Consider the following 26,699-nt stretch of genomic DNA (forward strand, 5'->3'; position numbering starts at 1 on the left):
CGTCGAATTACCGATCAGGGAGCCCCCATTGATTTTATTAGTCACTCAGATATAAAAACTTTAAAAACTGCAAAATTTTCTCTACGCCCCATGGCAAAATGTGTAGAATTGCAGGAACTTAGCTCTTAAAATGCTATTTTTTCTCCCTCCGCTGTCAAGAGGGGGGAAGCTTAAATGTTTCACTTGCAAGGTGGGAGGCCCCCCCCAAATTTTTTTTAACTTACGGCCACCTAAAGGCTAGGGCTGGCTCTGACTGCATGTGTGGGCATGCATGTATGTATGCAGACCTGCGAGTTCAGATTTTTTGTGGCCACCACGGCCCCACCCCATCAAAGTTGCCCATCCCTGACCAAGACTTTCCAATCTTTTCTGCTCAAAGCTGTTAAAAGCTGTTGTTATCTAGTTATAACATTGTGTTGTCACTATGCTATTGTCAGTGACGTGTGATTGATTATGTGTCACTGAAAGTCATCTGAGGCTGTGCCTGTATCAGCAAAGTGTGACATATTGTGTCTCTATGACTGTAGTGTTCTGTGAGGCGTGCCAGCAGAAGCCTGGTCTGTATGCTCAGGTGTCTGAGATGCTGCTGGTCAGAGTGGCCTCCTACATGCTCCTGCCCTGCACACTACCTGTGGTATCAGCCTACTCAGTGGGCAAGAGGTAAGACTACATCGTATACCACTACTAGTGCTACCTACCACAAACTAACAAGCSCRCAATGAGCTCAATGCGGTCACAGTAGCTCAAACAGCAACCAATAACAACAGTAATGCAAACAAATCATCTTCTAAAAAGCCCAGAAATAGCCTTTAGCATAACTATCCTTTAGCATAACTAMCCTTTAGCATACAGCAGCCTCATTAGCCCACCACAACAACTATATAACTACCCTCTGTTCTATTGGCGAACGTGCAATCACTGGAAAATAAACTGAATGAGCTCTGTTCGAGACTATCCTATCAACGTGATCTGAAGAACTGTAATATCCTATATTTCTCAGTTGTGGCCAAACAAGGTCATGGTAAATGAAATCTAGCTGGACAGAACGGTGGCATCGGAGACGCTTAGGGGAGGGTGTGTGTGTGTCTCTTTGTTAACAACAGCTGGTGTGCGATCTCTAATATTAAGAAAGTCTCTWGGTTCTGCTTGCCTGAGTAGGAATACCTCATGGTAAGCTGTAGACCATACTACCGATGCGACACTAAGACCGCACTCAACGAGCTGTAGAGGGCCATAAGCAAACAAGAAAATGCTCACCCAGAGGTAACTCTCCTCAAACAGGAAGTACCAGTGAAGCGCAAAATATGGAAGTGGTCCGATGAAGCGGATGCTAAGCTACAGCACTGTTTCGCTAGCACAGACTGGAATATGTTCGCTAGCACAGACTCATCCGATGGCATTGAGGAGTTTACCACAGTCACCGACTTCAATAATGTGTGCATTGACGACGTCGTCCCCACATTGACCGTACGTACATATTTATTGTTGCCATGGCTTATGGGCAACATCCGCAATGACCTAAAGGCTAGAGCTGGCGCTTTAGAGGTGCAGGACACTAATGTGYATGCTTATAAGAAATCCCGATACTACCTCCGACGAACCATCAAACAGGCAAAGCTTCAATACAGGACCAAAATCGAATCCTACTACACTGGTTCTGACGCTCGTCGGATGTGGCAGGGCTTGCAAACAATCACGGATTACAAAGGGAAACCCATCCGCAAACTGTCCAGTGACGCYAGCCTACCAGATGAGCTTAAACCTTTTATGCTCACTTTGAGGCTAGCAACACATGCATGAGAGTACCAGCTGTTCCAGATGAATGTGAGATCAAGCTCTCCGTTGCCGATGTGAGTAAAACCTATAAACCGGTTAACATTCACAAGGCCAGACGGATTACCAGGATGCGTACTAAGAGCATGCGCTGACCAGCTGGCAAGTGTCTTCACTGACATATTCAACCTCTCCCTGATCCAGTCTGTAATGCCTATATGTTTCAAGCAGATCACCATAGTTCTGTGCCAAAGAACGCCAAGGTAACCTGTCTAAATGACTATCGCAGCACTCACATTTATAGCCATAAAATGCTTTGAAAGTCATGGTTTACATAAACACCATCATCCCAGACACCCTAGACCAACTCCAATTCGCATAACGCCCCAAATGATCCACAGATTACGCAATCTCTATCGCAATCCACACTGCCCTTTCCCACCTGGACAAAAGGAACACCTACGTGAGAATGCTGTTCATTGACTACAGCTCAGTGTTCAACACCATAGTGCCCTCCAAGCTCATCACTAAACTAAGGACCCTGGGACTAAACACCTCCCTCTGCTACTGGATCATGGACTTCCTTCCAGGTCATTCCCAGGTGGTGAGGTTAGGCAACAACACGTCCGCCATGCTGGAACTCAACACGGGGGCCCCTGAGGGGTGCGTGCTTAGTCCCTTCCTGTACTGCCTGTTCACCCACGACTGGCAGCGCACGACTCCAACACCATCATTAAGTTTGTCGACGATACAACGGTGGTAGTAGACCTGATCACCGATGATGATGTGACAGCCTATAGGGAGGAGGTCAGAGACCTGACAGTGTGGTGCCAGGACAACAACCTCTCCCTCAATGTCAGCAAGACAAAACAACTTATTGTGGACTACAGCAAGGGGAGGGCCGAGCACGTCCCCATCAACATCAATGGGGCTGTAGTGGAGCAGGTCGAGAGCTTCAAGTGCCACAGTGTCCACATCACTAAGGAATTATCATTGTCCACATCACACCAACAGAGTCGTGAAGAGGACACGACAATGCCTTTTCCCCCTCAGGAGGCTGAAAAGATTTGTCATGGGCACTCAGATCCTCAAAAAATGATAAAGCTGCACCTTTGAGAGCAACTTGACTGGTTGCATCACTGCTTGGTGTGGCAGCTGCTTGGCATCCGACCGCAAGGTGTTACAGAGGGTAGTGCGTACGTCCCAGTACACCACTGGAGCCAAGCTTCCTGCCATCCAGGACCTCTATTCAAGGCAGTGTCAGAGGAAGGCCCTAAAAATGGTGGTACCGATGCACCATGTCTGGACCAAAAGGACCCTGGACAGCTTCTACCCCTAAGCTATAAGACTGCTAAATAGTTAGTTTTATAGTTAACCAACAGCTACCTGGAATATCTGCATTGACCCTTTTCGTACGAATCCCTTTTGACTTATCACATATGCTGCTGTTACCATTTATTATCTATCCCATTGTCTAGTCATTTTATCCCTACCTATATGTACATATCTACCGCAATTACCTTGTACCCCTGCACATCAACTTGGTACTGGTACCCTGTGTATATAGTGTATATAGCCAAGTTGTCGTTACTCATTGTGTATTTGAAATCAATTTTTTTGGGGGGGTCACATACACATGGTTTGCAGATGTTAATGCGAGTGTAGCGAAATGTTGTTGTTATTTTTATATTATTTGTCTTTTTTTATCTCTGCATTGTTGGAAGCATGTGACAAATACAATTAWATAGGTTGAGGTTTCTTTCTAAACCCAATCAATTTGAATGCACTGCACAGGGCCGCCACCTAGTGGACATTGTCACAAAATAGGCAAGTCAATCCACCACGGGAATTGTTGAGAACTGCCAACCCTACTGCTACATCACAGTACTTTGACTCTCTGTTGTCCCTCTCCTGTGCTCCAGGTTTGTGGAGTGGATCCCGGAGGTGCCTGCAGACATGCGTTGGCTAGCTGGGGTGGCTGGGGATGTGGCTGGGAGCGTGTACAGACAGYCCTGGAGAGGAGCACCAGCAGACATAACCAGGTGAGAGACATGGACTTACTACTACTGGGTTATATTATGGATGGATGGAGTCTACTTGTAGATTTGGGTGTCTGTCATACAGTATGAATAAAGTCTAATGGCCCTGTGTGTTTTTATTTTTTGCAGTGATGGTTCCCTGAGGAATTGCATGAGCCTGCCCCCACCCCTGGAAAGTGACGGACAAAGGGAGAGAGACTGTCACCTCGCCGGGTTCGCTCGCTCTGCTCTCAACTTCCAAAGCCAATACTGGAACATCCCCACCGCCCCTTCTTCCCACTGCCCCACCAGCCCCCACTCGCCCAGCCCCTCCCCTCGACAGATCTGCTTCAGTGTACATTTTGGCACTCTTTTTTAGATCCATTCTAGTCTGTCATTTTGACTAAAATATCATTAAATCTTAGTCACATTTTTGTGATTTGAATAATGATTTAGTCATTGTTAAAATGACGAAAAGAGAGCCGTTTTAGTCAACTAAATGCCCTTTCATTTTAGTTATATTTTAGTCCACATCACATTTGTGTTGCCTCATTAGCCACAAACCACGTTTCCATCCAGAGTTTTATGGGAGTAGTCATATCAAAGATTTGTATAACTAACCCAAGATGGACCATAACTACTGAGATGGTAGGCTATTCAAGAAATAAATGGTTCTATCCAACATGTCCAAGCAGGACTGCATGATTCCAGATACAGTATTTTGATGTGCAACCGAATCCAGCGATTGTCATGAATTGTGAGTTGACGATAGGGTATTGTTGTTATATTTTACTGTTAAAATAGGGTTCCAGAATGTTCTTTTATTTATTTTTTATTTTTTTTCAATAGGGATGAATTTGCCTAAATCTTWATGTGCACTAATATCAAAGGCTAAATTATTTTGGGGCTTATACACCACATGATACAGTGAAAACTCAAACACATTAGCTAGATCACTAACACTAAATATAATACCCACTGCTAGTAGTCATGTATTAATCTAAAAGTAAACGAAATGTCTTCTTTTTTTTCTTTTTTACAGTTGTAGCACTGCTAACCTATACACATACAATGGGTCAATGCGCAATTGCGCATTTCGTGGGCTTCGTATCTGAAAGCCATGTCTAATATTTCGATTGTAAAAGAGTTGCTATTGAGCTCAATATTAAGAGATGACAAATATAAAGTAAACCCACAGAAAGCTGAGAACAACATTTGCTTCTAAATCAAGAAGCATTTTTTCTCACTCCCAGAGTGCACATCGTGGCTTGCTCATCACAGCAGCAGGCTCCAGCGGAARAGGTCAAGGGGCTGGGCAGACACTTCCATTACAGAAATCATGAGGARAATGCACTTTACTGTTTGACCAAATCAACCGTTTTAGCCACTCAAAAAATAGGACGTTTTTAAACTTTGGAGTGAGGTGACCATGTAACGAATGTTCAGCTCGCACGCCACCAATTACAGATTTAAGTCGCACAGCCAAGTCAAAGGGTTGCAAAACGCCATTAAATGGTTGCAGTCTAAAGCCTTGACCCTTGAAATACTGTAGCTATATTGTAATCAAAGTTGTGTCATAAGTTGTGGTCTGATACTGTAGGTTGCAGCAAACTACACGCTAGAATMATCAATCGGTTATTAGCCTATCTGAGCGTCAGAGGAGACTGGTAGCGGGAGGAGCTATAGGAGGAAGGGCCTTTATGTCATGTCTGGAATGGAGTTAATGGAACATATCAAACACATGGAAACCACATGTGCCAGCTCAAGTTCCCTCCCARGGGGCCTGTCTATAGTGTATAGGAACTGAAAGGTGGTTTAGGATGGGCAAGTTGGTCATGTGATCGAATAGCTTTGGAATCCAGAACTGTTGCTATAGACACACTAATGACTCAATCATGTCTTTTGATCACTCCACCAATCATATTTTATTCTATTGTACACATTGGAAAACAATTTACCAGCTCACCACCAAAGACCTCTGCAAGTGAATTCTTTTTTGGGATTTACACATTTTATAAATCACTTTGTCTAGTTTTACCAGATAACGTGTTGTCACTACCTAAGTACAGTACCTACCTWCCTGTGTTCAGTCAAATGTAGCATTCATTCCTCATTCCAGACGGACTGTTGATATGACTTGACGTTGACTTCTTAAATATGAGCTCTGCTGTGTTATTTATTTTGTATTAGACAGGACCCTTGCACTAAACTATGAACTACTGTGATGAGCTGTGATGTCAAGAAATTTGAAATCACAATATTCTTGAAAGTTCCCTTCAGAACTTCTCTTAATGTTGACATTTGCTTTTGCACAATAACTTTAGGTGCATAGGATTCACAATTGTAATGGCATAATCAAATGTCAAATTTAAGTTATCACACTGCCCCATTTATAGTAGGCTACATACTGTACTTATTTTTGTAACGTGTGTAACACTGTGAAAACCTCTGCCTACTTGTCATTGGATGGCAGGTAGCCTAGTGGTTAGAGCATTGGACCAATAAAGGAYAGGTTGCTGGTTGAAATACCTGAACCAACAAAGTGAAAAACCTGTRYATGTGCCCTTGAGCAAGGCACTTAATCCTAATTTGCTCTAGAGGTGCCATACTACTATGGCTAACCATGTAAAACAACACATTTCACTGCACCTATATGGTGTATGTGACAATAAAACATTTTTTAAATATACTTTGTTGTTATTTCATTAAGGCCCTTATCTTAATAACATAAAACACAACAATGGTTTTTATGATGTGACCTGCGTTTAAATATACTGGAACTATTAAAATCCTATTGTGGTGCCTCCTCATTATGGAAACTGTATAATAAGTAGGGGAGKGTGGGATAAGTTGAGCCAAAGKYGTAAATTGATCTTTGTTTATACACAAAATTAATAATTTGACKAAATATTTCAGTAGAGGCCACCATTTCATGGAGTCTGAAGGAAGTAACCACATGGAAAAAGTGGTAAGCTAGTTAGGTAAAAAATATATGATTTTCACCAAATCAAATTAATTTGTGTTCGAGGTTTCATGATGCTTGTATCTAAACCAACAAACGTAGATCATTTTAAGATTGTTCTATACGTCAGTTGGGGTCTCAATAACCTTCAATGAGATCCTAAACCTAGCATGAAAGTGCATCCTTGTAGCTGTGTGGGCTAATATAGTGAAGATGTTTGCCTTGGGGTAAGTTGAGCCAATGACCATGGGGTAAGTTGAGCCAATGACCATGGGGTAAGTTGAGCCAATGACCTTGGGGTAAGTTGAGCCAATGGCAAGTTGAGCAAATGTAAGTGTTTTCTTCCCAGGCTTAAATGCTAGGCATTATTGCTGGGATATGAGGTAACAACAGGGCCTGGCCTACGTTAAAAGTGTTTAACAAAGTACAACGTGTTTGTTAGGCGTTAAGTCTGTGTTAAAAGATGTTTAAATGATWAYAAAAAGATGTGATTGTWCTGAATTGTGTTTGGGAAATAAAGATAGACATGGTTTTAAAGGTAGTGGTAATATTTAATTCAGTACAGAAATGTGTAGGTGGCTTAACTTACRCCATACCCAGGGTAAGTTGTGCAAAGAGACCACTTTTTTAGAKAAGCTATATTTTAAAAACTTTAATGTTTACATGAATTTGGATTATTTCCAGGGATACAAAACATCCTGAAATATATGTAGATATCATTGTTAGAAGAAATACAGTGATGCTGAATGTAAAAAATGGCTCAACTTACCCCTCTCCCCTCAGTGTTTTGCCAGGTATAATGGGACCCATGTCGACTTTTGAATCATCTGTCCATAGAACATTCTTCCAAGAGTCTTGATGATCATCCAGGCGCTTCCAGGTGCTTTTTAGCAAACTTGAGTCAACATTTTGGACGACATGGGTCCCATTATGCCTGGCGAAAACCAAACACATACCTTCCTCCTGGCTATAAATTGACTAACTATCACTCCTGCCCTACTGGACTATATTACTGTCCCATGTGTCTTAACCCCATGTATTGACCCTTTACTATCWCTTGCCTCCCCCACCACCCTCCAGCTCTCATGTTCGCTTCATGTTGTTTTTGTTTTTGTGTGTACTGTCTGTATGCTGTGATGTCTGTTTATCTGGTCTTGATTTTTCTGTTGTTGATTGTTTATAATAAATATTGTAGAATTTTTTATTTCTGTAATGATTTTCTTTTTACATTGTTTGAAAACGGATATGTGATAAGTATTAATGCCCAAATAACATGCAAAACAGGCAAAAAAATTATACATATATATATATATACAGTACCAGTCAAAAGATTGGACACACCTACTCATTCAGGGGTTTTTCTTTATTTTTACTATTTTCTACATTGTAGAATAATAGTGAAGACATCATAACTATGAAATAAGACATATGGAATCATGTAGTAACCAAAAAAGTGTTAAACAAATAAAAATCTATTTTAGATTTTAGATTCTTCAAAGTAGCCACCCTTTCCTTGATGACAGCTTTGCACACTCTTGGCATTCTCTCAACCAGCTTCATGACGTAGTCACCTGGAATGCATTTCAATTAACAGGTGTGCCTTGTTAAAAGTTAATTTGTGGAATTTCTTTCCTTTTTAATGCGTTTGAGCTAATCAGTTGTGTTGTGACAAGGTAGGGGTGGTATACAGAAGATAGCCWTATTTTGTAAAATACCAAGTCCTTATTATGACAAGAACAGCTCAAATAAGCAAAGACAAATGACAATCCATCATTACTTTAAGACATGAAGGTCAGTCAATCTGGAAAATGTCAAGAACTTTGAAAGTGCAGTCGCAAAAGGCATACTATGCCTACCTGTATGATGTCTAGGCCAGGCTGAGGGTACTCCAGAACAGTAGTAATACTCAGTGCTGTAGGCCTACCTGTATGATGTCTAGGCCAGGCTGGAGGGTACTTCAGCAGACAAGGTAGTAATATCAGTACTGTAGGCCTACCTGTATGATGTCTAGGCCAGGCTGAGGGTACTGCCAGAACAGTAGTAATATCAGTGCTGTAGGCCTACCTGTATGATGTCTAGGCAGGCTGAGGGTACTCCAGGACAGTAGTAATATTCAGTGCTGTAGGCCTACCTGTATGATGTCTAGGCCAGGCTGAGGGTACTCCAGGACAGTAGTAATATTCAGTGCTGTAGGCTACCTGTATGATGTCTAGATCAGGCTGAGGTACCTCAGAACAGTAGTAATATTCCAGTGTGGTAGGCCTACCTGTATGATGTCTAGGCAGGCTGAGGGTACTCCAGAACAGGAAGCTGCTCATCGATGTTCATCAGACCAATCTCATCTGGTTCGCGCCCCTGACTCACCAGATACACCGCCTCCTGAGAGACTGGTACCTGAGAGAGGGGGGGGGAGAGTGGGGGTAGAGGATGGTGAGAGGAGGAGGGGGAGAGGAGGTAGAGAGAATCAAGAGAAAGGGTAAATGGTTAGTCCATTTATGCCAAAAGTAACAATGACACCAATGAGGGAAATATTTACAGCCCAAACTAAACCAGTATAGTGCTATATTTAGTAGACATTTACCAAACTGTATATCCCTTTCCAAATCTTGTCTTTCTCAATGTCTTTCTTTTAGCGTCTCCTACTGTCTGTGACAGAGACTTGCCCTACAGTAGCCTAGGACAAGAGATTTCACAGCTATGCCAACCTCACACCCCAAATGATCTAGTTGGCTTCCACGTACACTCTCTTACAGGGGAACAAACACTCTTTCCGTGAAGTAGAGATCAGATACTAGACAACCTGGTTACCCATCATTGTGCGTATAAGCTCCAGAGGCAATGACACACCACATTAAAATCCCACAGAATCAGCAAGTCCCACAGAATCCATGCATCTAACACATGATGTCTTACTGGAAACCAACTCTCAGAACAGAGCCCAGTGGCACTGACCACATTCAAATAAAATAGGAATTTCAAGGTATTCCAGCAGTTTGCGTCACTGGTATTGGCTTCATGTGAGGCTTGTGAAGTAATGACAGGCCACATCATGTCCCGCAAAATGAATGCCTGTCTACCATAACCATGTCTAATACTGGTTTTAGAGACATCATGTTTTGAGTTTTTACTGGGGACAATATGTACAAAACTTACAATATAGAGTCTAATAAGATCATATTTGGGTCCATGAAAAAAGCTATATAAAACCCAAATGAGTTGTGTGTAGGGTGATATAGTCAAAATGTCATATCACAATATTTTTCAGATGTTATGTTTCTTGCGGTAGCCTAGCAGTTAAGAGTGTTGGGACAGTAACTGAAAGGTCACTGGTTTGTATAACTGTGTGAAACAGATGGACGGCAGAACATTGTTGTAACTGAGAAGAACTGTTGGCTGCAACTGTGTTAAAGGGAAATAAATCAAACAATGTCTACTTTGTATCTCCAGCAACACCCCTAYTAGAAGGTCTAAAATCATAAAGCCTTCTACTTTCATATCACATCAAAAATAATTGTACAAATGCAAAATATATTTACCTTACATCGTTTTAAAGATACATTTCAAAAATGTTCAACTGCGTTATCTCTAGCACTACCCCAACATCAACATGAAAATGGCACGTTTCTATGTTTTGTAGTAAAAATGATAGRGGAAGATAACCAACGCCTACTCATAATTGGTTAAAAATCACACAATGCACACTGATGTAATTGGAAACACTTTTCTTCCTCCAAACTGTTGATTTTATGTGCATTCTACATTTACTGTACTTTATGCCGCATGTCTTGATGATGAAATGTTATACTCCGTATACATTCAGTGGCATGATAAGAATATTCCTGGAAAATGTGGTGTAAGTGCAACATAAGACAAAAACACGACAAGGGTTTGAGAGAGAACACTGGTGTATCCAAGTAACCACACACTTCTCCAAAGTGTGCACATTTCCTAAGTAATTTCAAAGCGACTTCATGACTCAAAGAGTCTTGATCTATAAGGTGCTTTTTTTTACCTCCTAGCTGTGCCGTCGAGGAACTAGAGCAAGAACACTTGTAGTTGTTTTGTTTGGAACACAGCCCTGCATCCCCCGCAACCAGACAATTACTATTGTTGTTTACACAATCCAAAAGCGYTCCATTATAAATTGCAATCTGGGTCAGGTGGACATCATTTGAAAGCCTGTTCTATTGCCAATACGATATTACAGTGTTAGGCTTTCACAACGCAATTCATGGAAACAGTAATTCTGGTGCGCATGGATAGGAGTCATGAGTGCATTAAGAGGCGTGTGCCACGGCAAATGTTCTTCACAGTAGGCAAACACAGGCTCATTCTGTTCAGAATAACACAGAGTATAATGCCGTGTCATCTTGTAACATAGTGATCATAAACGTTGGCCTAGATGACGTTCAAAATACAGTGAGTCCTCTTAATTTACAGCATTTCCCTCACTCYGGCAACAAAATATTTGCAAAAGTTGCCCAARTAGCAGGAGGGATGGGGGCAACTTCTTGTCGCACTAGGTGCTCCAGTTCAGAATCGCTGTCAGTCAAAACCCATACAGCGCTGTGAAGCGCAGAGCCTGAGGTCTGACATCCTGTACAGCATGTTACTATACAGCCACAATGCTCCAATTTAGGTGTTTATCAGTGCCCAAATCAGCCATTTTCAACCCGTATACAGGTATGAGTGTAAAGGGCTACATGCAACAACAAAACATTATTTATAAAAAGCAATCTATTAATATGGTTTTTGAACACTATCATTTCTTTACAAGCATGATTGCTGTATTTTTAGTTTATGGCTTTAGCCAATCAGCATTTTTCAACGAGTTCAAAGCACTTGAATAAATCCAACTGGTATTTACGATTTCATTTCATAACTGGTAAATTCCAACCTCCCACTTGGTTACGAACACAGTATTACAAGACCCAACTGCTAAACCTTAACCAATCTCAATTCCAAATCATCCCCCCATGTGTCTGTTAGTTGGCATTGATAGGAGTGTTGAGGAGAGCCTTCTTCCCCGACCTATCTGAAATGGGTCAGGTCATACAAAAACTACACAGTGGACCATTAAGGCACACTTACAGAGAAAAGAGTCAGGCTTGGCAGTTCAACTCTGCCATTGTGTCAGCATTTTTGTAGTGTTCACATAACAAACCTCACTGAACAGTTACAATGTATTTTTTATGTTTGGGCAAAGATCGCTGGGAAATATGCAAATACTCTCCAATGCCAGACTAGTCCTTTTTGGCCACCAAACATGTTTCACATATTTCACTGGCCATTCTGAAGCCTTTCTATTAGTTGTCTTCAGGTAAAGATCAAAATAACATCAACCCGAGCAGCTGCCATGGGACATTGTCTTTCTAAAGCAACTATAGACCTACACCAGTGGCGGTCGGTGCTGTTTAAGATTAGGGAGGACAGTCATTCATATTCAATTCAACAAGCTCAATGTAACATCGATAGGTTTAGGCTACTACTCTAATTTCCCCTATACCCATCATGAGGTTCCTACAACCTAGCCTACGAATGAAAGTTTATAGCGTAAGTGCACACGTCGAGAGACAAATTGGAGTAATCAAGGTGACAGACAGTAACACATTGAATACCGCCTTGCACACTCTTGCCTGCATCTACTGTAGCTGATCTACGGTGTAATCATTAGGCCAAACAGTTGCAAGCGAGAGTTTCTATTGGACAAATTCATGTAGATTATTATCACCGTTTCATTCCATTTGCTTCCATTTAAGAAACCTTTTTCAACAGAATCGGCCGAGTGAATACACCCCTGATCACCCGCACACACATAGTAGCCACACACGAACAGCATCATCACTTTGCTCGTTGTATAATTCCTTCTCGCATCTATGCGCTCTCCTCTTCTCACCTTTTCCCTTCGCTCGTAGAGTTCAGTGCACAACACAACAGCTGTCTGTGGCCAAGCCAAAAAACCTTTCCAAGCCAAACCTTCATACCATAACCGCTAACCGTTACACACAGCCTACATCATTGTCACCATATTAGCTAACGTCATTGTTAACATAGCTACTAGAACTAACACGTTTGTAAACCTGCAACAATCACGCAGTACAGTGTACAGCAAGCAGTTAAGCAGTTACACCGGCAGGACCCGATGGCAATAAATTAATAAAACCGAAAGCTTAACTTGGAAGAGTTCCAGTGTTGGATAGCCTTAGCCAACTACTTTGCATGAATAGCATTCCTCTCTGTTTGAGCCGGGTATTTGAGTAGGCTAAATCAGCCATCTGCATTAGCTAAGTAAGCTAAGTAAGTGAAAAATATACAACAAAATATAGCTACGGTGCCTTCGGAAAGTATTCAGACCCCTTGAATTTTTCCACATTTTGTTACGTTACAGCCTTATTCTAAAATGGATTTTAAAAATCCTCATCAATCTACACACAATACCCCATAATGACAAAGCAATGCACTGTAGCTCTCTCTCTCTGCTGCTTCTGTCTGTTCAAAACTGTTCAACTATTGTCTTTCTCTCTCTTTGAGCCAACTACTCACCACATTTTATGCACTGCAGTGCTAGCTAGCTTGATTAAGCTTTCAATACTAGATTCATTCTCTGATCCTTTGATTGGGTGGACAACATGTCAGTTCATGCTGCAAGAGCGGACGTCCTCCCGGAAGTTGTCAAAATTATTGTGTAAGTTTATGGAAGGGGATGAGAACCATGAGCCTACTAGGTTTTGCATGGAAGTCAATGTACCCAGAGGAGYATGGAAAATAGCTGTTCTCTGGCTACACCATGGTGCTACCCCAGAGAGTGCRGTTGAGGCTACTGACCATTGCAAAACAGTGTGTTTTAATCAGTTATTTGGTGACTTCAATATTTTTAGTATAGTTTTATCTAAAAAGGATAACTTTTTAATTGTTAACTATTCTTATTTTTTATGAAATTGACTGAGTATGATGGTCCTCTCCTCCCTCCTCTGAGGAGCCTCCACTGATACACCTAAGACCCTGCATTCTCAAGCCTACAGCATGCTGCATCTAGTGAGGGTACTGCACTAATATATTGCATAGCATCAACACATGCCAATATTGTTTACCTGACTTGGGATARGTGACAATCCATATGTCGCTACTTCTGAGGGAGAAGTTGGTGATGTCCTCCATCTTTCCTCTGCAGAAGGGTGGGAACCACACTCCAACAAACACGAAGTAGGCCTATTTGGTCACAAACTCTATCGGGGTGCTTTGCATGTCTGCCTCGCTCTCGGCCATCCTCAAAACGGGCACCAAACGAAAATATATTTGAAATCAATTCAAAGGTTATAATTAGATGTGTTTTGAGAGCGATAATATGTCTCCTCTTGAGTCGGGATGTATGGCTTGGACGTGATAGTGCACGTGCGAAGAACGCCTTGACCTCCAGGCTTCAGCCAATCACATCGTTGCAAATTGATGTAATTGGATGCGCTCATGTGATGCGCGCGTCCCCTCCTCAGCATCAGCATCAGCACCAGTTCGCTGTGGCGGGGTATGCGCGTCCTCACTAGTCTCTGTAGCCGGAAGAGGAATGCCTTCAAGCATACATGAAGCATTCAAGATGATGCAGGTAGGCCTGTTGTTCTTGGAAGATCAAATCAACAGATTAGGTTTTTCAATATACGTGAATGGTATCATGAGCCTATGGAATGCTCCGGGTGTTAGCCTATAGGCTCAAATCTGTTAATAATGACGTTCGACTTGTCACAGTAATAGCAGGCAGGTGAAACAAATATAGATCTGAATAGAATATATTAGAATAGAATAGACATGAATAGAATGCATCGCTCTCATGTGCTACCGATGCAGAATGTGGGGGCGTGCCTCCACCTAAAATAAGGCTCAGCCTCTTTATGCGGATTGGCCAGACCTGCCCTGTTCTAGTATGGGGAAGATTATGGCAAGTCAGCGCTCCGGCGATTCTCAATACATAACTGTCTCTTTGTACGTTACACAAGAGGAGTAGACTGAGTAGTGTGTACTAGTTTGAGCCGTCCTCTTTCGGGAAACTGTTGTTGACATTCAGTAATGAATGGAACTTGTCAATGACTCCAAGGGTAAACATTTTGGAGTGATTATTATAAGCGCATTACCCAAACTTCTAGATCCTCGCCAAGGACTGTCCACTCGGGATGTTCGACCTAACGAAGGAATGGAATCTGTCGTTTGCCGGCTGCGGGTTCCTGGGGATCTATCACATCGGAGTGGCCAGCTGCCTGTTGGAACAAGCGCCTTACCTTATCAAAGGAGCCGCCAAGATTTACGGGGCTTCCGCCGGTGCCCTAACCGCCTCGGTGCTCGCCAGCCAGGCATCCATAGGTAGGCATCCAATTCCCTACACTGGCCCCTTGAGTTCACCACACCCTGTCATCAGTGGAATGCCTGGATGGGGACTTTCACGCAAAAGGGCTAGTAGCCTAGGCCTCTCTTTCATGTGTTTAGGCAACTTTAGATTAGCAACTAAATTACCTTTAAATAACAATCACTTGTGGCCTTGATACATGGGGTAAAAATATTTAAACAATGCTTAAAACTTTGCTCTTATGTAATAGATAGGTGGTTATACTGGGGCTCCTTTGTAGCTCAGTGTAGAGCATGGCGCTTGTAATGCCAGGGTAGTGGGTTCAATTCCCGGGTCAACACAGACATAAAATGTATTCACACATGACTCTAAGTCTCTTTTGATAAAAGCATCTGCTAAATGGCACATTTTATTTTCGTGTAATAAACTACAAATTATGCATAATTACATGGTCAGAGACAAATGCCTGCCTGTGTATAAATATGGTAGCCTACCATTGATATATGCCATCTGAGTCAGTTATAGGACTTTTGGCCTTCTGGATCAGAGGCCTCCCAATGGTACTGATTGATCTCGCTGACTAAGGGAAAACCCAATTACGATTAAGGGCAAATATGCCACTGTGTGACATAGAACGTGACATAGAAAGCTCTTAGCTGAGTCTCTGTGTGATACCATGCCTCTTTCACTTTCTTTTATACATGATAACCTTATAGTGAAGAGAGAAAGGACTGGGGAACTTAGTAAGTGTTCCAATTGTGTCCTGTCTAAATGAGAGAGAGAGAGAGAGAGAGAGAGAGAGAGAGAGAGAGAGAGAGAGAGAGGAGAGAGAGAGAGAGGAGAGAGAGAGAGAGAGAGAGAGAGAGAGAGAGAGAGAGAGAGAGAGAGAGAGAGAGAGAGAGAGAGAGAGAGAGAGAGAGAGAGAGAGAGAGAGAGAGAGAGAGAGAGAGAGAGAGAGAGAGAGACGAGAGAGAGAGAGAGAAGAGAGAGAAGAGAGAAGAGAGAGAGAGAGCAGAGAGAGACAGAGAGAGAGAGAGACAGAGAGAGAGAGGAGAGAGAGAGAGAGACAGAGAGAGAGAGAGTAATAGAGGGAGACTTACTGAGTGAAACAGTCAATAAAGGGGTCATTAAGAGTCGAAGGAAAGTACTGGATTGTTGTGAAAATTGCCATGACCTCCGTTTTTATAGGGTTACGTTTTTCACTGTCACTCAGTGACTCCCACATGTTCCACTGATAAGATAACCTCGGTATTTTTCTAATCACCTGATGTTCTTTACTAGAACTCTGTCTGTGAGCATAAAACACTTTAGATCCATTCCATCCAAGTGTAGATAAGATGAACACACATAACTAGCTCAGTACAGTTGCAGGGCACTAAATAAGGGAAACCAGTGGATATTTTTTGTTGTTGTGAGCTACGGATCACTGTTTAGTTCCGTTGAGAATCAATCTTCCTTTGAATAAAACAATTATCCAATTCCTCCCAATGGAAGGCCCTAACACAACTAACAGACTGTCTCTCCATCCCTCCCCTCCTCTAGCTAAGTGCTGTGAGGATGTGATCGAGACGGCCAAGGAGGCCCGGAAGCGTAACCTGGGTCCCCTCCACCCCTCCTTCAACCTGGTCAAGGTCATCAGGTCGGGCCTGGAGCGCGACCTGCCCGCCAACGCTCACACACTCGCCTCCGGGAGGCTGTGTGTGTCACTCACTCGCGTGTCTGATGGACAAAACGTCATTGTGTCCGAGTTCAAGTCCAAGGAGGAGCTCATCCAGGTCAGTGTCCTCACTCAACCCACCTGGGCTGCTATTCACAAAACATATCCGAGTAGGAGTACTGATCTAGGATCAGTTTTGCCACTTAAATCATAATGGATAAGAAGGTGGCTACTGATCCTAGATCAGTACTCCTACAATGAAACACATTGTGAATATGGGCCTGATGGGAGTTTTTCCATATCCCACATTTATCCCATACATATCCCAGAAATATTTGTCCTTTCAGCTACTGGCCTTGCCATTGACTGTTTACATTAGTTGTATGAAGTGTAAACTGGGTTGGACTGTGTAACATATCTCTCTCTCTCTGATGTGTCTACAGGCACTGGTGTGTAGCTGTTTCATCCCCATATACTGTGGCCTGATCCCCCCATCCTTCCAAGGAGTGGTAAGTGCCCAAGGCCCTAATGCCTCAACTGCTTTCTTACGTTTCCTTGAACACTGTTTCCTTATTTTCTAAGAAAAATCAGCAAATGTTGGACTGAGTTTATTATGGTCTCGTCTTTAAGATGCCTTTATTGCTCAGGTCATAGTCATAAGGAGGCTATAGGTTCAAGTGTTGCACAATGTTTCTGTTCGTGTGTATGTCTGTCTGTGCATACACTCTGGTACTTTTTTATCTGTCAATCTACCTTACCCTAGTAGCTAATCAGCCCGAGAACCATTTCCCTTGGCAGGCCAGTGGTGTATTATATACTTCCAGACTGGCTTCAGGCCTCAGCAGATTGGGACCAGTGTCCAGGGTGGCTCCATTCTAAACTGAGTCACTAGGACATAGGAACACAGTCCTCCAAAACATCAACTACCATATAGCACTGACCTATTTATGCAGCTTTTTCTCTAGCATATTTCACTGCTATCTGCTCTTGTTATTCTTGAGGGCATATAGCTGCTATCTGGGCATGTCCCTGGCTCAGTGCCAAAGTATACATCCATAGAACATAGGCAGAACACACTAGATTGTACAATAAATATAGGCTATAGTTAGTGTGTCCTATGAGTCAGATTCACAGAAAGCTATTTAGATATCCTGTTTAAATCCTCCACCCCCGTCCAGTCTCTCTATCTCTCTCTCTGGTTGTCTGCTGTACATTGTGTACCATTCTGTCTCGGGGGAAGAACGGGCTCAGAGCCAAGTTTACATTGTTACTTAACACATTAAAACTTCTTATGGCTGGGGGCAGTATTGAGTAGCTTGGATGAATAAGGTGCCCAGAGTAAACTGCCTGCTACTCAGTCCCAGATGCTAAGATGTGCATATAGTAGTAGATTTGGATAGAAAACACTCTGAAGTTTCTAAAACTGTTTGAATGATGTCTGTGAGTATAACAGAACTCATATGGCAGGCAAAAACCTGAGAAAAAATCCAACCAGGAAGTGGGAAATCTGAGGTTTGTAGGTTTGCCTATCCAATATACAGTGTATATGAGGCCATAGGCTTCCACTAGAGGCCACCAGGCTTCCACTAGATGTCCGCAGTCTTTAGAACCTTGTTTGATGCTTCTACTGTGAAGGATGAGGGAATGAGAGCTGATTGAGTCAGGGGTCTGGCGGAGTGCCACGAGCTCACTCAGGCGTGCCCCAGTGAGAAGTAGCTGCGTTCCTTTTCGTTTATAAAGACAAAGGAATTCTCCGGTTGAAACATTATTGAAGATTTATGTTAAAAACATCCTAAAGATTGATTCTACACATCGTTTGACATGTTCTACGAACTGTAATGAATTTTCTGACTTTTCGTCTGCCTGCACGTCATGAATTTGGATTTTGAACTAAACGTGCCAACAAAAAGGAGGTATTTGGACATAAATTATGGACTTTATCGAACAAAACAAACATTTATTGTGGAACTAGGATTCCTGGGAGTGCATTCTGATGAAGATCATCAAAGGTAAGTGAATATTTATAACGCTATTTCTGACTTCTGTTGACTCCACTACATGGCGGGTACCGTATGGCTTGTTTTGGTCTCTGAGCGCTGTACTCAGATTATTGCATGGTGTGCTTTTTCCGTAAAGTTTTTTTGAAATCTGACACAGCGGTTGCATTAAGGAGAAGTTTATCTAAAGTTCCATGTATAATACTTGTATCTTTTATCAATGTTTATTATGAGTATTTCTGTAAATTGATGTGGCTCTCTGCAAAATCACCGGATGTTTTGGAGGCAAAACATTACTGAACATAACGCGCCAATATAAACTAAGATTTTTGGATATAAATATGAACTTTACCGAACAAAACATACATGTATTGTGTAACATGAAGTCCTATGAGTGTCATCTGATGAAGATCATCAAAGGTTAGTGATTAATTTTATCTCTATTCTACTTTTTGGACTCCTCTCTTTGGCTGGAAAAATGGCTGTGTTTTTCTGTGACTAGGTACTGACCTAACATAATCGTTTGGTATGCTTTCGTCGTAAAGCCTTTTTGAAATCGACACTGTGGTGGGATTAACAACAAGTTTATCTTTAAAATGGTGTGAAATACTTGTATGTTTGAGGAATTTTAATTATGTTGTTTGAATGTTGTTGTTTGAATTTGGCGCCCTGCACTTTCACTGGCTGTTGTCAAGTCGATCCGTTAACGGGATCTCAGCCGTAAGATGTTAACACTCATACCTGTCGTATGCCCATCTCTCTACATAGATGTATGTCCCATCTCTTCATATAGATATATGCCCATCTCTCTATATAGATATATGCCCCATCTCTCTATAATGAGTGTATGCCCCATCTCTCTATATAGATGTATGCCCATCTCTCTATATAGATGTATGCCCCATCTCTCTCATCATATGTATCCCATTCTCTACATAGATATTCCCATCTCTCTATATAGATGTATCCCCATCTCTCTATATAGATATATGCCCCATCTCTCTATATAGATATAGCCTCCATCTCTCTATATAGATGTATGTCCCGCACCTATATAGATGTATGCCCCATCTCTCTATATAGATGTATGTCCCATCTCTCTATATATATGTATGCCCCATCTCTCTATATAGATGTATGCCCCATCTCTCTATATAGATGTACTGTATGTCCCATCTCTCTATATAGATGTATGTCCTATCTCTCTATATAGATGTATGCCCTATACTAGGCCTATTGTGACAAATATGTCATGGACAGTCATGAATGGGACATTGTCTTTCAGTCATGAATGAATTTTGAAAAGCATATCTGAGTGCATGAAGTTGAACTTTCTGCCAGTTGACTGAGCATGTACTTTTCAGAATACTGTACATACTATTTCATTAAAAGTTTCTTGTGAAGGTGATGCGGTTTCATTTAAACTAGATTTCATCACTGGACTACATTCTCGTAACAGTTGGTTTTTACACTCTGATAAAGGAAATATAGTACATTCTTTGCCCTCAGCCCTGAACTCTCTTTGCCAACCTTTCTGCCAAATGTAGTCTTAATCTGGCTTAGGAACTGGCACTGATATCCTTTTCCCCCTCAGATGTTCTAAGCCTTTTACACTGGAAAACTATGAATTCATTTTGAAATGTTAGAGGGTAGCATCTGAACTTGAAATGGAGCCGCATCGGGTAATTACATAAGATGTATTAATTCTCCAAATAGTGATGTCAGATTGTTTGGTCAGGAGTTGGCATTGTGGAGGAGCTGGCTAAGGGGAAATCTTGTACTGACATGTCTAATATGCCCTCAAGAGGGGAATGTTTCCTTGAATATGTCGTATCGTATCATATTAGATTTCAGTGATAACCGAGTTGGGTTATAAGTGACATATTTTTTAGCAGAAGATAAGCGGAGGAAGTCAACAGCAAACATTTTAAATATATAAATAGAGATTTAGAACAGTCATCGCTGTCAGCCCTGAGACGTCAGGACTACAGTATGCCTGGGGTGTTGTTCTGTGGAGAGGCTGTGGTCCTGTAAATAGTCAAACAGATACGGGTTGTTTATAGATGTGCATAAGTCCAAAAACACCCAAGTATTCTCACTTCCTCTCTCCCTCCTCCCTCTCTCCCCCCTCTTCTCTCTCCCTCCTCCCTCTCTCCCTCCTCCCTCTCTCCCCCCTCTTCTCTCTCCAGCGTTATGTGGATGGGGGAATCAGTGACAACCTTCCTCAGTCAGAGCTGAAGAACACCATCAGCATCTCTCCGTTCTCANATCAGTGACAACCTTCCTCAGTCAGAGCTGAAGAACACCATCAGCATCTCTCCGTTCTCAGGCGAAAGCGACATCTGTCCCCGCGACACCTCCTTCAACATCCACGAGCTTCGTTTCACCAACACCTCCATCCAGATTAACCTGGGCAATATGTACCGCCTCAGCACAGCCCTGTTTCCCCCAGAACCCAAGGTAGGACGACCGCTATGACTGCTTACCAATGCGTTATGCATAGCCCCGGGAAGACGTTTGAAGTCCTTTATGTAGGCCCTGTCCCCGAAGGTAGGATGGAGGATCAGGATGCCCTTTAGTCCCATTCATCAGATGGGTTGTTTATGACTACTTGTAAATAAATGCCTTATGTATGGGTTATGTATGGGTTATGTGTTATGAAATCCATATTTAGGTACCCTTGAAACATTCTATACATTTCTGTAGGAGAGCGTAGTAGTTTGGTATGGGAGACTGGACCCCTGACTTCCCACTATCCTATTCCCTATGTATAGGGAACCCCAACTTCCCCATTTCACCCCCTACCCTGTCTCCTCTGTGGACTCTGCCTCCTACCCTTACCCCCCATACTTCCTATCTGAACTTTGCCCTCCCCTGTCCCTCCCTAACTCCACAGTGATCAATACTGGCAGGACATTATTGGCTTTTGTCCTTGTTGAATTGCATTTCCTGTATTGCACATTCCTCTTCACTATCTGGATAATAACATGGGAGTCAACTTTTAGCGTAAGGTGAACTTTGCCCTCTTTGAGGTTAATCTGTGCCTCTTGGTTCAGTTTTCGCTGTGTTATTATTGTTGCTGCAATCCAAGATCTGACACTGTCTTTTCCCTCCATGTGTGTCTGGAATGTTGTGTTTTCTGGAATTTGGGGATTATGCCAAATCCCACTGACAGAGCCATGTGCAGAGGCCCTACTTAGAAAAGGAAGTGTGTGTTTCTCTTGACTCTGCCACCTTTGACAGAGTGTTTACACATGACATGCACAGACACACACATAGAACACTCCACCCTACCTTTTCCCTCACGTGTAATAGTGTTTAACCTACCCTGACTAAATTCACACATACTGTAGGTCGTGCCACTGTGACGTTAGCTGTCCAGATACCGCTCTCCCTGTTGCTTTCTTGTTGTAGGAACACAGAATAAGGAGTAGCCAGAGAACAGAGAGAACTCTGCCACATTGACCTTTAACCCCTAGTCAAACACTTCCTGGATTGTTGTCCATTCACAAATACAGGAGCCTGTTGCACAGGAGGGTTCTGGCTGATATAAGTCATTCCCCTCTGTTTTATGTGGTTATATACAGCTGTACTTGTGTAATACGGTTGTTAACTGTCAGCGATAACATGATTGCTAATCAGTCAGTGGTAGTGATAGTTATAACTAATCACATAATGTGAGATCATGCTCTGTATCGTGTGTGGGTGGGTATATCTGAGTCAAAATGATCCTGTGATATGATTATGCGTATGTCTTATATTTATTCAATCTATCTCTTGCATATGATCCCTTACCTCAATAGGTATGATCTGTGTTTTCTTTGACAGGTCATGGCAGAGATATGTCAGAGTGGCTACAAGGACGCCCTTCGCTTTCTTGAGGAGAACCGTGAGTATTACTATGTTGCCTTTGACAGTAATAGTGGGCTGTACTAAGATCATAAGCTACTGTGATATACAGTACATGCAGTGAGCATCACTGGTGTACAGGGTTCAACATGAAGTATGGAGTAAACCTGCATTTATTTATGGGGTAATGTTTTTATGTTGTGTTGCAAAGATGATGAATGTATTGTTCATGATGTCAGATCTGCTGAAGCTGGAGTGTCCGACNGTGTTTTCTTTGACAGGTCATGGCAGAGATATGTCAGAGTGGCTACAAGGACGCCCTTCGCTTTCTTGAGGAGAACCGTGAGTATTACTATGTTGCCTTTGACAGTAATAGTGGGCTGTACTAAGATCATAAGCTACTGTGATATACAGTACATGCAGTGAGCATCACTGGTGTACAGGGTTCAACATGAAGTATGGAGTAAACCTGCATTTATTTATGGGGTAATGTTTTTATGTTGTGTTGCAAAGATGATGAATGTATTGTTCATGATGTCAGATCTGCTGAAGCTGGAGTGTCCGACTGCCGGCCCCAACCCATCAGAAGCCATACACACCTGCTGCTGCAAGCCCATCGCCATGGAAACCACTACMGACTGGATGCTCCGGCGGCTCCGCCTCCTGAGGAAGCGGCACTGGTGGCTGGACGAGCAGATTGTTGACAACCTGCCTACCCAAATCAAAAAAGGTAGATAGGAGGTTAACCTAGACTCGGATCTTTTCGCTCAAAGCTGTTAGAAACTGTTGTTATCTAGTTATAACACTGACATTAACGTTGTGTTGTCGCTGCGCTGTTGTCAGTGACGTGTGGTTGCTGTGTGTCTCTGAAAGTCTTCTGAGGCTGTGCCCGTGTCAGCAAAGTGTGACATATTGTGCCTCTATGACTATAGTGTTCTGTGAGGCGTGCCAACAGAAGCCTGGTCTGTATGCTAAGGTGTCCGATATGCTACCGGTCAGAGTGGCCTCCTACATGCTCCTGCCCTGCACACTACCTATGGTGTCAGCCTACTCAGTGGGCAAGAGGTAAGACTACATCGTATACCACTCCTAGTGCTACCTACCACAAACTAACAAGCCCTCAATGAACTCAATATGGGCACAGTAGCTCAAACAGCAACCAAGGATGACAACACTAAAGCAAACAAATCAGCTACTAAACACTGAACTAGCCTTTAGCATAACTAGCCTTTAACATACAGCAGCCAATACCTTCAAACTAGCCCTGACAGCAACCACTGACAACAGAGTAGTCTTTAAAGCAGTCATTAGCCCACCACATTACCAAAAATAACAATGTGAACGCAAACAAACTAGGAATACAAACAGGTTTCCTACTAAACACAATCAATTTGAATGTGCTGCACACGCCACCTAGTGGGCAAGTCAATCCACCACAGGAATGCTTGAGAACTGGTACATCACAGTACTTTGACTCTCTGTTGTCCCTCTCCTGTACTCCAGGTTTGTGGAGTGGATCCCAGAGGTGCCTGCAGACATGCGTTGGCTAGCTGGGGTGGCTGGGGATGTGGCTGGGAGCGTGTACAGACAGGCCTGGAGAGGAGCACCAGCAGACATAACCAGGTGAGAGACATGGACTTACTACTACTGGGTTATATTARGMATGGATGGATGGAGTCTACTTGTAGATTTGGGTGTCTGTCATACAGTATGAATAAAGTCTAATGGCCTTGTGTGTTTTTATTTTTGCAGTGATGGTTCCCTGAGGAATTGCCTGAGCCTGCCCCCACCCCTAGATAGTGACAGACACAGGGAGAGAAACGGTCACCTCGCCGGGTTCGCTCGCTCTGCTCTTGACCTCCAAAGCCAATACTGGAACATCCCCACCGTCCCCTCTTCCCGCTGCCCCACCAGCCCCCACATGCCCAGCCCCTCCCCACAACAGATCTGCTTCTTTGTTGGCTCGCAGGACGAGACTGACTGACAGTCCCATCCACCAATGAGAGGACACTGTGACTTTGTTTTAAAAGATGATAGGACAAWCCAGCTCAAGATCCCTCCCACAGGGCCTGTCTATAGGCTATAGGAACTGTGAAGGGTGGTTTGGGATGGACAAAAGATGGTAATGTGATCGAATAGCTTTGAGATCCAGAACTGTTTCTATCTACACACTAATGACTCAATCATGTCTTTTGATCACTCCACCAATCATATTTTATTCTATTGTACACATTGGAAAACAATTTACCAGCTCACCACCAAAGACCTCTGCAAGTTCATTATTTTTMGGGATTTACACATTTTATAACTAACTATGTCTAGTTTTTCCAGATAACTTGTTGTCACTACAACTCTACCTACCTTCCTACCTACCAGAGGAGGCTGGTGGGAGGAGCTATAGGATGACCGGCTCATTGTAATGGCTGTAATAGAATGTATGGAACGATATCAAACACATCAAACATATGGAAACCATGGTTGATTTCGTTCCATTACTTCCATTCCAGCCAATATAATGAGCCTGTCGTCATATAGCTCCTCCCACCAGCCTCCTTTGCTACCTACCTACCGAKAGCACACAGGAGGTTGGTGGCACCTTAATTGGGGGGACGGGCTCGTGGTAATGGCTGGAGCGGAATTAGTGGAATGGTATGAAATACATCAAACACATGGTTTCCATGTATTTGGTGCCGTTCCATTATTATGAGCTGTCCTTCCCTCAGCAGCCTCCTTTGCTACAGTACCTACCTACCTATGTTCAGTTAAATGTAGAATTAATTCCTCATTCCTAACGGACTTTTGACTTGAGTTGACGTTGACTTCCTTGACTATGAGCTGTGTGTTTTCCTGACTACTATTAGACAGGGCCCTTGAACTAACTATGAACTATTTTGATGAGCTGTTCTGTCAAGAAAATTGAGTTACAAAACCATGATGCATCTGCAAAAATCATTCTGAGGTCTAAGATGTCTAGTTTTTGGGAAAGTTTCTTATTTTAAATACATTTGACATTTTTGCCAGAATTTTGTAAATTTTTAGAGCAAATTCTCTTTACGAAAATCCATTCGGATTAAATTCTCGGGTCATTTTATTTTTTTWAAATCTTTAGAAAAACTGATTTTTATAAATAAAACACAAAATATGTTGCTGTAGTTTGTCCATACATCATAAAAATTGTATACTAGTTGAGGTTTACATTAAACTATACTATTTATAATTAAAGTTCAAGTGACAGACACATCTCAACATCAACTGTTCAGAGGAGACTGCATGAGTCAGGCCTTCATGGTCGAATTGCGGGAAAGAAACCACTACTAAAGGACACCAATAAGAAGAAACTTGCTTGGGCCAAGAAACACGAGCAATGGACATTAGACTGGTGGAAACCTGTCCTTTGATCGGATGAGTCCAAATTGGAGATTTTTGGTTCCAACCGCTGTGTCTTTGTGAGACGCAGAGTAGGTGAACAGATAATCTCTGCATATGTGGTTCCCACCATGAAGCATGGAGYAGGAGGTGTGATGGTGCTTTGCTGGTGACACTGTCAGTGTTTTATTTAGAATTCAAGGCACACTTAACCAGCATTGCTACCACAGCATTCAGCAGTGATATGCCATCCCATCTGGTTTGCGCTTAGTGGGACTATCATTTGTTTTTCAACAGGACAATGACCCAAAACACACCTCCAGGCTGTGTAAGGGCTATTTGACCAGGAAGGATAGGGATGGAGTGCTGCATCAGATGACCTGGCCTCCACAATCACACGACCTCAACTCAATTGAGATAGTTTGGGATGAGATGGACCGCAGATTGAAGGAAAAGCAGCCAAGTGCTCAGCATATGTGGGAACTCCTTCAAGACGGTTGGAAAAGCATTCCAGGTGACTACCTCATGAAGCTGGTTGAGAGAATGCCAAGAGTTTGCAAAGCTGTCAAGGCAAAGGTTGGCTACTTTGAAGAATCTAAAATATTTTGATTTGTTTAACACTTTTTTTGCTTACTACATGATTCCATGTGTTATTTCATAGTTTTGATGTCTTCACTATTATTCTACAATGTAGAAAATAGTAGAAATAAAMAAAAAACCCTGAATAAGTAGGTGTGTCCAAACT

At 42.5% G+C, this 26,699-nt stretch overlaps 2 protein-coding genes across 2 annotated transcripts; both read left to right on the forward strand.

Moving 5' to 3' along the window:
- Positions 1–493: 493 nt before the first annotated feature.
- On the forward strand, positions 494–6,480 carry LOC112080664 (patatin-like phospholipase domain-containing protein 2). Its single transcript, XM_024146506.2, has 3 exons — positions 494–660; positions 3,696–3,815; positions 3,942–6,480. Exons 1-3 carry the CDS (start codon positions 518–520, stop codon positions 4,168–4,170), a joined length of 492 nt encoding a protein of 163 aa, XP_024002274.2. The 5' UTR covers positions 494–517; the 3' UTR covers positions 4,171–6,480.
- Positions 6,481–14,286: 7,806 nt separating this feature from the next.
- LOC112067822 (patatin-like phospholipase domain-containing protein 2) lies at positions 14,287–25,677 on the forward strand. Its single transcript, XM_070442656.1, has 12 exons — positions 14,287–14,353; positions 14,889–15,102; positions 16,628–16,860; positions 17,186–17,251; positions 20,929–20,999; positions 21,052–21,199; positions 22,568–22,628; positions 22,828–22,869; positions 23,130–23,318; positions 23,521–23,653; positions 24,092–24,211; positions 24,341–25,677. Exons 1-12 carry the CDS (start codon positions 14,315–14,317, stop codon positions 24,570–24,572), a joined length of 1,548 nt encoding a protein of 515 aa, XP_070298757.1. The 5' UTR covers positions 14,287–14,314; the 3' UTR covers positions 24,573–25,677.
- Positions 25,678–26,699: the final 1,022 nt, after the last annotated feature.

The sequence above is a fragment of the Salvelinus sp. IW2-2015 genome, unplaced genomic scaffold (assembly GCF_002910315.2).
Source record: "Salvelinus sp. IW2-2015 unplaced genomic scaffold, ASM291031v2 Un_scaffold16416, whole genome shotgun sequence".
Classification (NCBI taxonomy): domain Eukaryota; kingdom Metazoa; phylum Chordata; class Actinopteri; order Salmoniformes; family Salmonidae; genus Salvelinus; species Salvelinus sp. IW2-2015.